Source organism: Sitophilus oryzae, unplaced genomic scaffold (genome assembly GCF_002938485.1).
Source record: "Sitophilus oryzae breed Bouriz unplaced genomic scaffold, Soryzae_2.0 scaffold_1184_pilon_pilon, whole genome shotgun sequence".
Taxonomy (NCBI): domain Eukaryota; kingdom Metazoa; phylum Arthropoda; class Insecta; order Coleoptera; family Curculionidae; genus Sitophilus; species Sitophilus oryzae.
In genome coordinates this window covers 179,314-194,861 of record NW_022145820.1, presented here as the reverse complement: position 1 = coordinate 194,861, position 15,548 = coordinate 179,314, and the positions used below count along the sequence as shown (strand labels likewise).

The following is a 15,548-nucleotide window of genomic DNA, read 5'->3' as shown; positions in this document are numbered from 1 at the left end:
ACAAGGACTAGCACAACGTGTAGGAGTTAATAAAGGTAATAAAGAAGGACTAATCAAATCTGAACTTTTCCTCAACGAGGGTTTATGATATCCAACGGGTACCTCTACACGGACAACAGAAACGGATGGAATTCTGGACTGTTGTGTGCTACGGTCTGGATCGGTCTTCTTGCTCTACAATTACGAACAACCAAATAAGATTTAAGAAAGATAACACTCAACTAATCTTTCTACACCACGTGGGCGTGGAAAAGTCGAAAACCAGTCAACAATACGAATAAAAATCAGTTGAGCATTGACTTAGAATAGGCAGAAGAATTATAGCATACCTTGGAACTATTCGGGGACTTCTTGGGCACGTGGAATCGGGATATCGGTCGGAAAAATTTGGCTATTTAATACCTTACGGAAATTGGTCGGTGGTCCATGTAAACTCAACAAAATTCAACCACGTCTCTGACCAAATATGTTTCGGAAGCCTTAATCCTTCTTTACGAAGACCTGCTATTCACCAACAGGGAATGCTTCACGAAACGGCAGCCAGTTCTTCACGACGATATTCTCGGTCGGGGAGTACACAAGAAGTGATGCAAGGATTCGATTTCCTTCATAAAATCAGATTTCAACCGGAAATCTCCCTCCAGGATATAGATAGAGAACTATATATCTTAACTAGTCCAACTCACAAAAAAGCATAAATAAAAAACGATGTTCTAGAATATTTTCTCCTCAGCCATATTCAATATCCGGTCAATGAACGAACTTAACTCACAAATTCCCACAATTAAATGAACGACTTGCACACTGCGATCCACATCAAAAATAACCAATTTAACTACGAAATTTTATCTGATAATTATAAAATTTCAATAACCAAAACGAAGGATAAATAAATCCAAAAACATGTGATTTGATCTGACAGTGACAAGTGACGAACAGGTGATGATCAAAGATATAGAGAAATGGACAAAAAGCCTACTGCTGGTCGGCATCAGTGACAATAATGTGTAGTTGAATAATATCGCGGTGTATATCGGGTTGCATAATTGTAAAATTTAAATAAAATAATATTTAACAATAAAATTATAGTAAACATGATGCAAAAATAATAGTTATTTGCGATAATTTATGAGCTAGCACACAGAGGTCGTTGCGAGGAAATTTGACTGTTACAATCGACTAGTTTGAAAGTTATTGAAGGTTAAAATTCAATTTCAAATCGTATATGAAACTTCCACAATTTTTTTTATATTTTGTCACGAAATATTGGCTCATAAACACAAACTATCATATTTTATCACGAAATAATGGCTCAAACACATAAAATATCTTATTTTATGTTTTTAAGCCATTTGGTGAGAAAATATAAAAAAAACTGTGGAAGATATCATATACGATTTGAAGTTGAAATTTAACCTTCAGTAACTTTCAAACGAGTCGATTAAATGAAAATTCATATTAGACCTTTTTTGAAGAGCGTTCAATTTCCTACAAGCATATGTATTGATTTTTACAAAACGCTGATTTGTTAGAACGCAATAAAATTCCCCCCAAAAATATGTTTTCTAGTGTTATTTAAATGGACAATAGAAAATCACGATGAGGCACCTCTTAATATTATTATTAAAAGCTTAAACTTTACGAGAATTTTTTTTATCATCCTGAACGATATTTATTCACGGTAACTAAAAAGAAAAAAAATATTTTTTTTTGGTGCACCCTACGCACTCACGAAACACTGTATTTGTCAGTACATTAGATAACTATTATATACTATTACGCTTCATTGAATAAATAAGAAGATGTGCAACCTTATGGGCAATTTTATGGCACAAAACCTGTTCGAGATGTAGCTGGCGTTACCGTCAGCCTGTCCGAGATTTAGTTTAGTCCTGCGCCGCTGCGCCTTGATAGTCGTTTACAGCGCAGCGGATAAAGAATATTGTACCGTAATTCTGCTTTCAGTCGACAGAGTGAGTAAGTGGTTGCCGGAGACAGTGTTGCCAGAACTACTGATTAATCCGTAGATTTGCGGATTTTGGATACAGTTCGTTAATAATACGGATTTTCTATCATTAAACAAAAAAAAATAATATAATAATATATAATTAAACAAAGAACGGCATCAGAGTTGGCTTGAAAATGAAGGTCGCTGTTATTTCATATGTAAAATATTATAGTAAATGTCAATATTCGTCATTTCCAAGCCAACTAAACGGCCTTTTTCGATCATACGACATATTCAATACCTTTAAAAGAATTTCTATTTTTGTTGTTTATTCTACAGGGTGTCTCAGATTTTAATCGGGAAAATTTAATAGACGATAGAACTTGCAAAAATAAAACAAAAAGTTCATATCAACTTGTAAGATTTAAAGCTTTCTTTTCGAGATACAGTGCGTTAAAGTTACTTAAAAAAGAAAAATAAATTAAGATATTTGAAAAACTATTTAATCGATTTTGATATAACTTGACCCGTTTATAATACTTACTACGGGACTTAATTTGATGTAATTAGATTTAAGTTTAATGGCCAGGGGCGGCGGTGGGGCATCATTGTTAAATTATTTTAAAGGAAAAAATAGGCCCGCCACTGGTTTTTTAGAAGTTTAATATTATTTTTGGATTTAGTAATTAAAAATATTATTTTTTTGTCTCCTGACTTTTTTGTCTGTCTTGCTTTCTTCTTGCAAAAGAAATTAAATTCTAATTGGTAATTAATATTATAATTAGTATTCTAATGGTAACCTGTATCTCGAAAAGGAAGCTTTAAATCTTACAAGTTCACATGAACTTTTTGTTTTATTTTTGCAAGTTCTATCGTCTATTAAATTTTCCCGATTAAAATCTGAGACACCCTGTATGTTTAACTCGAATAAATTTTCAATACATAAACGCGGATTTTTCATCCAAAGATATTTTCGTCAAACGTATTACAGATATTACACATTTTAATATGGCAACACTGTCGCGTTCAGTTTCTCACCGTCCTTGATATGCCCTAAGAATTAGAGAAAATAAGTGTTTTATGCGTTGACCGCAGAACGATTGGTGTATCCACCGTACAGCACTTGAGACGATTACAGTTGAGGGTTGGAACCTTTGGTGTTACACAGCAAAATAAAAACACTAAATCACCACAATACACCAAAACACTTTTACTTTTACACTGGACGCGCGTTTCGCTAACCATGTTAGCATCATCAGCAGATGATTATAAACTAAAGTATAATCTACAAGTTGAGCGTTTATATACTCGCTCAGTGGGCACCGAGTGGGCGTGGCAAAATCTAGCCAACCGAGTCAGAGCCAACTGAGCGTAACAGTTAGATTTCCGCCACTAGAGTAGTAGGAACAAAGAACTTGAAGGAATTGGACCGTTGACTCTGTTCATACTATCTTTACATTTATTAATTCTGATGCTTTCATATGCATCTAATTGCCTGTAACTTGAGAGGCAAGGGGAAATCAAATCAGCCTTGCCACGTATTCGCCCATTAGTTTGCGTATCTTCCCAATTCTTTCAATCGACGCTATTACGTACTGAAATATACTGCAATAAGCTGGGGTGATGTTATGAATTATAACACAACCAAATATCTGACTTATTGATCTCAACAGCATGATCAGGATATTGTAGCATATAAGTAGATTCCATCTGAAAAAAATAAACAATAAAATTATATTGGTAAATAAGTCTAAATAAATCAATATAAAATATAATATTCAAGTTCGAAAATTTGTCGTTTTATGGAGTGAAATTTTGTGACCTTATGTAAAAAAGTAAAGGCTAAAAAAGCGAAAGTTTTATTAGAAAAGAATATGACTAAAATGTAAAGTTTTTGACATTTTTAGCATTTTTTTAAAATTAATAAATTTTTACGCGATTCATTGTTTCCAAACATGGACATAGAGGGTGTCCCAGGCTGAGCGTGCATTAGAAGTTTCTAGAAAACCACAACATCTAGATCGGAGATTTTTTGCACATCATAGTTTTACAACGAGACCTATCGATTAAAAATATTTTCAATATGGCGGCACTTTCGGAAATACCGGAAGTTGGCAGCAACTTCCTTATTTTAAATGGGTACCCCCATTTTGTATTACATATTTAAATTCTCTGTAAAATTTTATGAATTTTGATATTAAACACTCTATACCTAACATTAACCGTTTTTGAGAATAAAAATATTTAAAATTTTTGGACGAAAAAAACTACCTGCCAAAAAAATGTGTACAGCATAAAAGTCAAATATAGTGATTACCCCAGCCACTGTGACATAAAGAGAAGACAAGTGGCTATCTATTTCAAAAATTAAATTGTTCAAATGTCATATAATAATGGCGGTAGCTGTCATGGAATTGAGCGATTAAAACATTATCATAAATAATTTTTTTCAAATGGAAACCCACTTTTTTATACTACTAGTGCAAAGGTTTTCCAATTCGTTACTTTTTGAGTATACATGCTCCTATACCTAAAATAAATCGTTTTTAAGTTATTTACGATTTAGTTTCAAAACATATATTTTTCTTGATTTTATCTAGCTTCCTTTGACATTAAGTATCAAACAGTCAGACAATTTATTTCCATCTGTCAGAAAACAAATTATTTGAATTTCATATATTATAAATATTGCCTGCTTAAAAGTTTAAAAAGTGCATTTACAAAAATATATCTAATATTTTCGCTCTTTAGTGATATCTAATAGTTGATATTATTAATAATAAATATACCGTATGATCGAAAAAAAAACAGAGTTGGCTTGGAAATGATGATCGATAACATATTGCTTCTTAAACAGTGTCACAATATGACATGTCTAGATCTATTATTGTTTTACATCACTTGACGTTTAAAGTCATAGGCTACTGGTTAAAATCAAGAAAAATATACGCTTTAAAATTAAATCTTAAATAACTTAAAAACAATTTATTTCAGATATAGGAATATTCATAGTCAAAAAGTAATAAATTGAAAAGCCTTTTCACTAGTGAAATAAAAAAAGTGGGTTTCCATTTGAAAAAAATGATTTATGATAATTTTTTAATCGCTCAATTCCATGACAGCTGCGGTCATTATTATATGACGTTCGAACAATTTTATTTTTGGAATGGGTAGCCACATGTCTTCTTTTTATGTCACAGTGACTGTGGTAATCAGTAAATTTGACGTTTAGGCTATACACATATTTTTGACAGGAAGTTTTTTCGTTCAAAAATTTTAACTATTTTTTTTCTCAAAAACGATTAATGTTAGGTATAGAGTGTTTAATATCAAAATTCATAGCGAGTTTTTATAAATTCATATCGAAATTTTAGAGAGAATTTGAATATTTTATAAAAAATGGGGGTACCCATTTAAAATAAGAAAGTTGCTGTCAACTTCCGGTATTTCCGGAAGTGCCGCCATATTGAAAATATTTTTAATCAATAGATCTCGTTGTAAAACAGTGATATGCAAAAAATCTCTGATCTAGATATTGTAGTTCTCTAGAAACTTCTAATGCACGCTCAGCCTGGGACACCCTGTATATGACACCGGGTGACTAACAGGAATTTAAATTTCTCGCTGGGGATTCAGGTGGTAGCTCTGCTGTAAAAAATGCCAAGTTGCAACATTTATTTATTTATTTCCTGACATTGTTATTTGTCCTGACATTATAGTTTTGTATTACGAGTTTGTGGTTTAAATAAATAGTGTTGCCATTAAGCTTAAAAATATTTACCAGCAGACCTTGCAGTCGAACATTGTTCTTTTTAGAACCTTTTATAGTGCGAAGTGTACAAGATAGTTAGCGGTTAGAATAGCGGTAAAAAAAATCGCGACTTTATTAGAATATTTTGAACGGGAAATCGGTAGTAATGGCCTTTTATGTCCGTTAAGTGCTGTTAAGGAGATGAGTTTTGTTGATGTAAATAATAACTCTTTATATAATTAATTTATTTTTGTTTTCTATCAGTAAGTTATCTATTGTAATCGCAAAACATTTTCTGATGCACGTCAGTTATATCGACATTGACATTAAAGTCTATAAACCTGACTGTTGCGAACAAAGCAAGTTATAAAAATATACTCCTTCGGAAATTCCCGCCAATAAAACCTAAATAACACCCTAAAATACGAAGAGAAAGTCACGACGAAAGTATGATTCCCAGAAGAAAAGGTGGCTGCAAAATAGTCACGTACATCACGTACCATCCTGGACAACTGACCATTTTGCGGGTGTAAAAAAGAGTCTAACTCTGTCTCTCGACGAGGAGGGTAGTACCGCCGACACCCCAAACAAATGGAAGCAGCAAAATTTGGTCCTTCTACAACCCCCAAGCCCAACAAGCCAATAGAGAATACGTCATCTTATAGACCAATCTGCCTAATAGACACCAGTGCCAAACTCCTGGAAAAACTAATACTACAAAGAATGGAGGTCCATGTAGACAGCATAGGAGGATTATCACATCGGCAGTATGGATATCGTAAAGGCATATCGACCATCGACGCAATCAATTGAGTAGTCACCATTGCAAGGAGTGTAAAGGAAGGGAATTGGAAAAATAAAGGATATTGTGCATTAGTAACTTTAGATGTCAAAAATGCTTTCAATACTGCAAGATAGGGAGAAATTATCCAAGCCTTGGATAGAAAAGATTTCCCAGAATATCTGAAAAATATGGTGAATAGCTATCTTGCAGAGAGAAAAAAGAGTTCCCCAAGGATCGGTCCTAGGACCCCTCCTATGGAACATATTTTATGACGAGCTTATGGAACTGGAAATGGCTGAAAACACAGATATAGTGGGATTTGCAGATGATATTGTTGTTGTGGCAACGGCAAGTAAAACAGAACAACTGGAGATTGAAGTAAACGATAGTTTAGATAGAATACACCGTTGGCTGAAGATGAAAAATTTGCAACTGGCTGTCCATAAAACAGAGGCTGTACTGATAACGGATAAGCGATCTTTTACGTATCCAAAGATTGTGTTGGATGGGACGGAAATCAAATGGTCCAAAAGCCTCAGGTATTTGGGAGTGCAAATTGATAAAAAGCTGAATTTCAAAGAACACATACATGCAGTAGTGGTAAAGGCTCAGACAACAGTGGCTAAATTAGCAAGAGTAATGCCAAACATCGGAGGTCCAAGGCAGGAGAAAAGGATACTTTTAAATGAAGTGGTCCACGCCAGTATTTTGTACGCCGCTCCAATATGGGCAAAGGCACTGGAGGTTAAAAAAGAAAAACAGAAACTTCTATCAGTTCAGCGACGGAGTGCCTTGAGAGTTGTTTCTGCCTACAGAACTGTAGCGGAACAAGTGGTATTCGTAATCGCAGGTATACCACCAATAGACCTGGTAGTAAAGGAAAGGGCTTATATATATATGATCAGAAAACTAGAGGAAGAACAGATAAGGCTGATATCAAAAATGAAGCGAAGGAGATATTATATCAACTGTGGCAAAGAAGATGGGATGAGGCGTACGGTGGAAAATGGACACATATGTTAATCCCGAATATAAGAAGATGGACAGGTAGACGAAAGCATGGACAGGTAGACTATTATCTTTCCCAGATACTTAGCGGTCACGGAGCTTTCGAACATTATTTATATCGTTTCAAGTAAAGAGCTACTGCGACCTGTAAATATTGCAGCAGTGCCATCGACGATGTTAGTCATACCATTTTTGAATGCTCGGCCTGGGAACCAGGTAGATTAAAGATCAAAGGAATTTTTAAGGTACCCTTTAAAAAAGAAAACCTAATACCATCTATTGTGGAGGACGAAGATATATGGGAGGCTTTCGTGGCGTTTATATAAAAAAATCTACGACAGAAGGAGCTGGATCAACGGAGGGTTGAAGAATGACCAAAGTCTAACGTAAAGAGGGGCATCTGCGCCGAAGTAATGCGTGAGCAGTTCCAGTGCAGTTTGTCAACCAAATAGGGTGGAATTTTTTTAGTCGGTAGGAATCCGGCACACCTCGGTCGCTAGAACAACAGACCAGGCGTCTAAGAAGATTTTTTTACCATCCTCAGAAAAAAAAGTACCGCCGACACCCGCGACCGTACCCTGTTACGGTTAAGGTTTTCACGCGCCAGTGAATTAAAAAGATAAGTTTCTGCATCAAGAAACTAGTAAAAATACAAAGTAAAACGCAGTCTCTCACCGACAAGGGTAGTACCGTCAACACCCGCGATCGTACCCTGTTACGAGTTTGTTAAGTTTTCACGCGCCAGTGAACAAAAATTATTAAAGTTTCTGCACCAAGAAACAAGGAAAAATACGCCAGTTGTTTTACGTTTCACACACAAGTTATTTTACGTGTCATACACAAGTTTTACGTTTCTGCCGAAGAAAAGAAATTCTAAATTTTCCAAGCCAGGAAAATTCAATTATTCAGTAAACGCGGAAGTTTAGTGCTACTACTTTTTTCGAAATCAGCATTTGTTAGTAGTATTAAGCTAGTCATAGTTTTTTCCTAGACTATAAGCTTCCGAACAGTGAGTGCTTCTGAATAGTGAGTGCTACAAAGTGTGTTTAAACGGCCAGCGAAATTTATAGTGCAGTATAATATAATCCCGAGGTATTATACTGTGGTCAGCTGTACCTTATCACCGCCAATACAAGAGCAGAAGTGAGGTAACGAATTTTGAAAATTTATTCATGACAGAGTTTTAATGACAATTTTTAATGAGGGTGATTTGGAACATTTACATGCAATTTTTATCATCAAGTTTTAGTTATATTATATTTTCGATTTTATATTTTCAAAGATCTTCTAACAGATAGTATAAATTTTTGTCTAGCATAAAGAGTATGAATGAGAGAGTGTAAGGATTTAGTATAGTAGGAAATTGTGTTTATTCTTTTTATTGGATTAAATATTATTTGCTATTGTTCTATATTTATTTTTTATTCCAATATCCAACCAGTATCCTTGACAATACAGTCTATACTAAACTAGGTAGTATACGTAGTACTACCTGCTTGTCTTACAAGCTAATACTAGTATCACATATCCTAGTATGTCTGTACGGCATGAATGAAAAATCCTGCTCCGCACACCGACTAAATGCAATTTTGGCCAAAAAAATGTTTAAATTTGTTGTATAATTTAAGATACCGAGCCGCTCTTCATTTTACTTTATAGAGCAAATGATTGTAACAGATATTTTATTTAGATTAAAGCTGCAAAAATTGGGTTAAACCGAATTTTATTATCGCTATGTTGGTCACATTGCGCCGTGTTCAGCAATGTTGTCCTTTATTATTTGACAATTATTATCCTAATGTCAGTCATTATTTTGTATAATATCGTGTTGTTATTGCATTTTTTTGAGCAATTATCGTTTTTTGACTATTTTCGTAGTACTTTATTAAAAATTGCACCTTTAAGCACAAACAGTTTTTTTAAGAACTAAAATTTCGAGTATTGTATTGTATTTCTTGAAATTGTGCGTTGAAAATGTGACGAAGCGTTTAAACAGTCGAAGCAAACAGCTTCTAGCTTCCATGATAAACAATTTTAACGAGAACGTGACAATAAAAGTCCTTTATTTCCCTCGACTGCAGTCAGTGAAGTAAATTTGATACATTATACCACTTTAAACGTTTTTATTAAATTCTGTGATTACTAGATTGTGCATTAATAGCCCCTTACTTGTTATTACCACTTACGGCGTTGTAAAATGTACATCAATAAATAAATAACCCATAATAACGCTTAGAATAATCTTCATAATGGACTAGTTTTTGCCAATATGTAATAAGTAAAATAAGCTGTAATACAAATAAATCAATTATTTACTAAAATATTAGTTATTAAATTAAAAATAAAACGTGAAACTCTTTAAAAAATGATATAATAAATACAGGGTGGCGCCTCTCATACGCCGCGGAGGCTCCAAGGAGAACGATAGTTTGTATTGAAATGAAATTTTGTGAGCATATGTAGGTTAATTTAGAGCACTTTTTAAAAATATAGAGTGTTCTACAGGGTGTCGCAAAAGAAGTTACATATCAAAGTTGTGTTTTTTGTAATGGAACACCCTATATATTAACTGATTTTCGGATTCTGGGAGAAAAATAAAGGTGAGTTTTATAAGAGAAGTATATGACTAAATTGTAAGGTTTTTGACATATTTAACATTTTCTAGAAATAAAGAACAATTTTTAAATTGCAATAAAAGCTGCCTAAATTGGAATTTACCCGGTATAGCCTAATATGTAGTTAAATTAACTATTGTATTTTAAATCAAATTAAAACTTGATCCAGAAATTTATACAGGGTGAGACAAAATTAATATTGAACATTGGTCACATTTAAAAGCATGTTACTCTTTTATTTCAAATGGAACACCCAGTATATTATTCCGATATTAAATGGAGAATTCATGTCTTTTCAAAATACTATTACTACCCCTCAAACAAAGATTTTCCTAGATATTTTCATTTACATGATTTGATCTGAGTAGATCTTTATTATTTGATAAAATCTAGGTGGCTGTGATATGTCTGACGTTACTTCAACATAGCTGTCTAATTAGTCCAACTTTAACAACTAGTTGCAGTTTCATTTTGTGTCAGTTAAACCAAAAAAAAAATCTCAGATATTTGCCGAAAATACAAACTTATCCTACATCACAGAGAATTGATATGATTCTAATACTTAAATGCTCCTGATTTTGTTTAGTTTGTTTTTTTTTTATGGGGATATGTTAAAGATAGTGTTTACAAAACTCGACCAACTAGTGTCGACAACATGAACGAAATTATTGTAGCTGCTTTTCGAGGTAGAACTCCACATATGCTTTTTAAAATGAAAAGATCCTTTTAAATAGACAATCATTTTATGCAGTTAACAGGAATGGAAGCATTTTGAGCATTTGATTTCATCTAGCTAATTTTTGTCGCATAATTATAGGTTTATATCTAGTGTTAATTCTGTAATAATTAAAACATGTTTTAAACGTGTATCTTTTTATTACCCTTGAGTATTTTACTCTACAATCTTTAATTTTAGATAAATTAACAAAAGGTATATCACACAGCCACTTAGAATTGGTTGCAGAAAATATTTGTCTGAGGGGTAGGCAACCTTAATAATATTTTGAAGATATATAAATTTCCCATTGAATACCGGAAGAATATACTGGGGATACCATTTAAAATAAAGGAATAACTTGCGTTTAAAAGTGACTAATGTTCCATATTAATTTTGTCTTACCCTGTATAACTTTTCGGGTCAAATTTCAATTTGTTTTAACATACAGTGGTTACTGTGATTAAATATCAGGCTATAAAAGGTCAACTAAAATTTAGGTAGCTGTTATCGAAATTTAAAATTTACTCTTCATTTTCACAAAATGTGAAATATGTCAAGATCTTTAGATTGTAGGTATATGCCTCTTTAATAAAACTCACCTTTATTTTTTCCCTAGAATCCTGAAATCAATTAATATATAGGGTGTTCAATTAGAAAATACACAATTTTGATGTGTAACATTTTTTGGGGACACCCTGTATAATTCTAAATATTTTTATAAAATGCTTTCAGTTAACCTACATATGCTGCCAAAATTTCATTTCGATATAAACTACCGTTCTCCTTGGATCTTCCGCGGCGTACGAGAGGCGCCACCCTGTATATTGTTTTTTCAATTTTAAATTAAGACTCATCTCCAAATCTGGCAGCGCTGTCGCCATGGCTTGTCACTCAAAGTTGATCACGTGCATCGAGAATTGTTTTGCGATTACCATATAAAAAAGTGAAATGACTATTTTTAACAAATTTGAAGATTTCAGAACACATTTATTCAAAAAAGTCTTAAGTTAGAAATTTTGCATAATTGCTGAATGTCCAGCAAATTGCATTGGGTCGATCCACTGTGCGCTGTGCCGGTCAAGTTAATCACGTGAAAATACTTTAACTGGTATGAACTATATCTTCTTTCTCTTCAAAAAATTCTATATGGGTATTTCCCCACTGCAAGAAAATCTACAAATTAAAATAGTTATTTCTTGTAAACATTTCTGCGTTAATCCAAACGGAAACTATTTGTCAGAAGTTAGGTTTACAGTTATACAAATTTTCCTAACGAACAAAACAACAAGAAAATGCTTAACGTTTCGGAAAGTTTATCTCTCTCCGTCGGCGTCGTCGGAAACAAAAAAATAAATAAAAAGAATAAAGAAAAAAAACTATTTAAAGTATTTAAATTCAACTATTCGAAAACAGTTTTTTTTAAAACAGATACAATATTAAATAATTGTTATCAGGTAGTAATTGTTACTTTTGAAGTTTAACTTGATATAATGTCATTTTAACAACAACAACAACAGCAAACAACGCTTTATTGTACAAAAAGCCAAAACAGCTTCATCGACAAAGCACTCACAAACAACAAAATCACAAAAAATATACAAACAACAAAAATACACAATACAAATAATACAATTCAAAAAAATTTAAGTCTTTAAAATTACAAAAAGATTATACATGGACAATTTTAGAACAGTGCGCAGTAAATAGATATAATTTTAGAGTTATAAAATATTAAATACTTGACCTTTGACCAGTGTGTGAGATGATCAAAATTTTAAAATTCAAAATTGTTCATAATTAACATCAACAAAAAAGTCGTTTACCGCATATCGAGCTCTCTCCAGTAAGTATGATTTCAGAGCTTTGCGAAATGCGGGAAAGAATGAATGCGACTTGATATCCAAAGGCAGATGATTGTACATTTTTTTGGCATTTGTACAGTATTGAACCTTTAACTAGTTCTGAGCTCGGGGTTGGTAGATAAAGATCATGCTCTGCATTCCTAAGTAGATAGTTATGAGATGGCCTTTCGGGAATAGCAGATATGTGCTTGCGGATTAAGCAAACGGATTCAAAAATGAATAAAGAAGGAAGAGTCAGTATTTTCAAATTTTTAAAGAAATTCTGGCAGTGCTCTCTCTTTTGAAGTCTGAAAACACGATCAAATTTTGTTGCGCAGCAAGTACCCCAGGATGGAAGGGCATAACGAAGATGTGACTCAAAAAGGGCATAATAGGCTATTCTAGAAGTTGAGAAGTTAAGTTCCTTAGAAACTGATCTTAGCGCAAAACAGGCAGCGCATAGTTTCTTTGATAGAGCTTCGATGTGAAAGTCCCATTTTAACGAGTTGTCTACAACAAGTCCTAAGAATTTCACACAGTCCACGACGTCAGTAGTGGTGTTATTAAGTACAAAAGGTTGTATAGTACTTTTATATGACAAAACTTTAGTTTTTGATAGGTTGAGGCATAGGAGATTAGAATCGCACCAAGACTTAATGGTGCGTAAGTCACTGGATACAGTATCATATAGTGCCGCAACATCTGGGCCGCTCCAAGTGAAACTAGTATCGTCCGCAAAGAGGCAGATTTTACCGCTAATGTCTAGATTTGCAATGTCGTTGATAAACACCAGAAACAAAATAGGGCCAAGTACTGAACCCTGAGGGACACTACATTCTATAGGCTTACAAGAAGACATAGTATCAATTCTCACAAGCTGCCTTCTGTTGCCAAGATATGACTTAAACCATTCGAGCGGCACTCCCCTGAAACCATAGTATTGCAATTTGTTAGTTAAGATATTATGATTTACACAATCGAAAGCCTTAGAGAAATCACAGAAAATTGTAGCTGTAGAGTGATGGTTATTCAGGCTAGTGTATACATTATTAAAAAGGTCGAACATAGCATCATTTCTGCAATTGTTACTTAGAAATCAAAATTGATGGATAGTAAGTATTTTATATTTAAGGAGAAAAGATAGAAACCTTTTTTTAACCAATCTTTCAATGATCTTAGATAATGTGGGCAGGAGTGCAATTGGGCGATAGTTCGAAGCGTGATCTTTATCACCTCCTTTATACAGAGGAATAATTAACAGAACGTCAACGGTTTTTGTAGACGTATCTGTTTCAAAAAAACTAAAGTGTTCTCGAATAGCTGAATTTAAATATTTTAAATAGTTTTTTTTCTTTATTCTTTGTATTTTTTTATTTCCGACGACGGAAGGAGATAAAATTTCAAAAACGTTAAGCATTTTTTTGTTCGTTAGGCAAATTTTTATATCTGTAAACCTAACTTCTGACAAGTAGTTTGTAGCATTTTATTTAAAATTCACACAATTTAAATAAATGTACAGAATTATTTTATTTAAACAATTCAAGTTTGAGTCCTCGCACCGAGATGGCATTCTAAGTATTGTTATTATCTTTTATTTTTTTACAAGTTTATTTCTGGATAGTTATTTCAGTCCGGTCGAAGTTGTTCGTCACTTTATTTCTGACGGTATAGGTATATACCTCGTGCCTACCTTTATCGCTATATTGGTGGTTTGAAGCTGAACCCGATAGAAATTATCGGCGTTTTTTTTGGCATTTTTGAAATTTGTGGGAAAACCCTCTGAGCGGAGGTAAGATCCTTTATTTTTACATAACGTTTCCTAATACCTTTTTTCTATTTGTACAGGGTTTTATTTTTATGGTACGCATTTCTGGTGCCATTTTGTTTATTGTATCTGACATTTGGGCCACGTTTGTCTTACAATATACACGTTGAATAACGGAGGAATCTCCTGAATATACAGCATTTTCCGATCCTGTCTGGGTGGAGACGTTTTAATCACGATCCAGTTCCAGCAGTTCACCACAACCAGCTTGTGACCAGAACGGATATAAAAGGCCAGATCATTTCTTTTATATAATTTAAGTTCACTTTAATGCTTCAAGCCCTTCAGGCATATTAGATATTTTATTACTTTAGAGTCACTTTGAAATATTTTTATTCATGTTATGCATATTTCTGATATATACATAGTACGGGTTTTTTAATATAAAGAGTCCCTATATTTTGGTACCAAGATCGCCAGATTTTGCGGAATAATTAATAAAATATTAATATTCAGAAGCGTGCAGATTTAACTACCATCTTGAGTGATCTATTTTAATACATACTATTTACCAACCAACATTTTCAAACATCAAATTATTCATAGTCTTATTTTTATTCTAATTAACATTTAATTATTAATTATACTTAGTTGTTAGTTTATCTCAGCGTTTCATTTTTGTAATTCCTAAAATAAGTAATACCTATATTCTGAGTTGATTTTTCAGTTCTCAACTTAGAAGTTTTTTTTGAAAGTAAATGGAAAACTGAGTGGCGCCCAGTATATTATAAAGACGTAATTATCACAATTTAATTTTCACTAGCTTACGACCCATTGCTCACCGGCGAACAGCTCCGTCGCATAGTATTAGTTGTTTCTAATATTTTTCTTAAAAGAAAATTTTATAAAAAAAAAACATTCCATCATTTTTTATAACTTCTAATGCTACAAAAATAGCGTCCAACGATGTGGGGCCTGAGATTTAAATTAAAAAAAATAAAATTGTTTTACGTCTTGATTTTTTTTACGTCTTTTATAATTTGGTTTATTATTTTTGCTGAGATAAACTAGACTATTTAATATTAACTTTGCCTAAAACGTATCTATATTTTTTATCT

At 33.1% G+C, this 15,548-nt stretch overlaps 1 protein-coding gene across 1 annotated transcript in view; it reads right to left on the bottom strand.

Moving 5' to 3' along the window:
• LOC115891551 (piezo-type mechanosensitive ion channel component-like) overlaps positions 1 to 15,548 on the bottom strand; it is a 133,469-nt gene that overhangs the window by 50,408 nt on the left and 67,513 nt on the right. Inside the window, exon 15 of the mRNA XM_030912039.1 lies at positions 3,545 to 3,658. Coding sequence (XP_030767899.1) covers positions 3,545 to 3,658 — 114 coding nt within the window. The remainder of the gene's footprint in view (positions 1 to 3,544; positions 3,659 to 15,548) is intronic.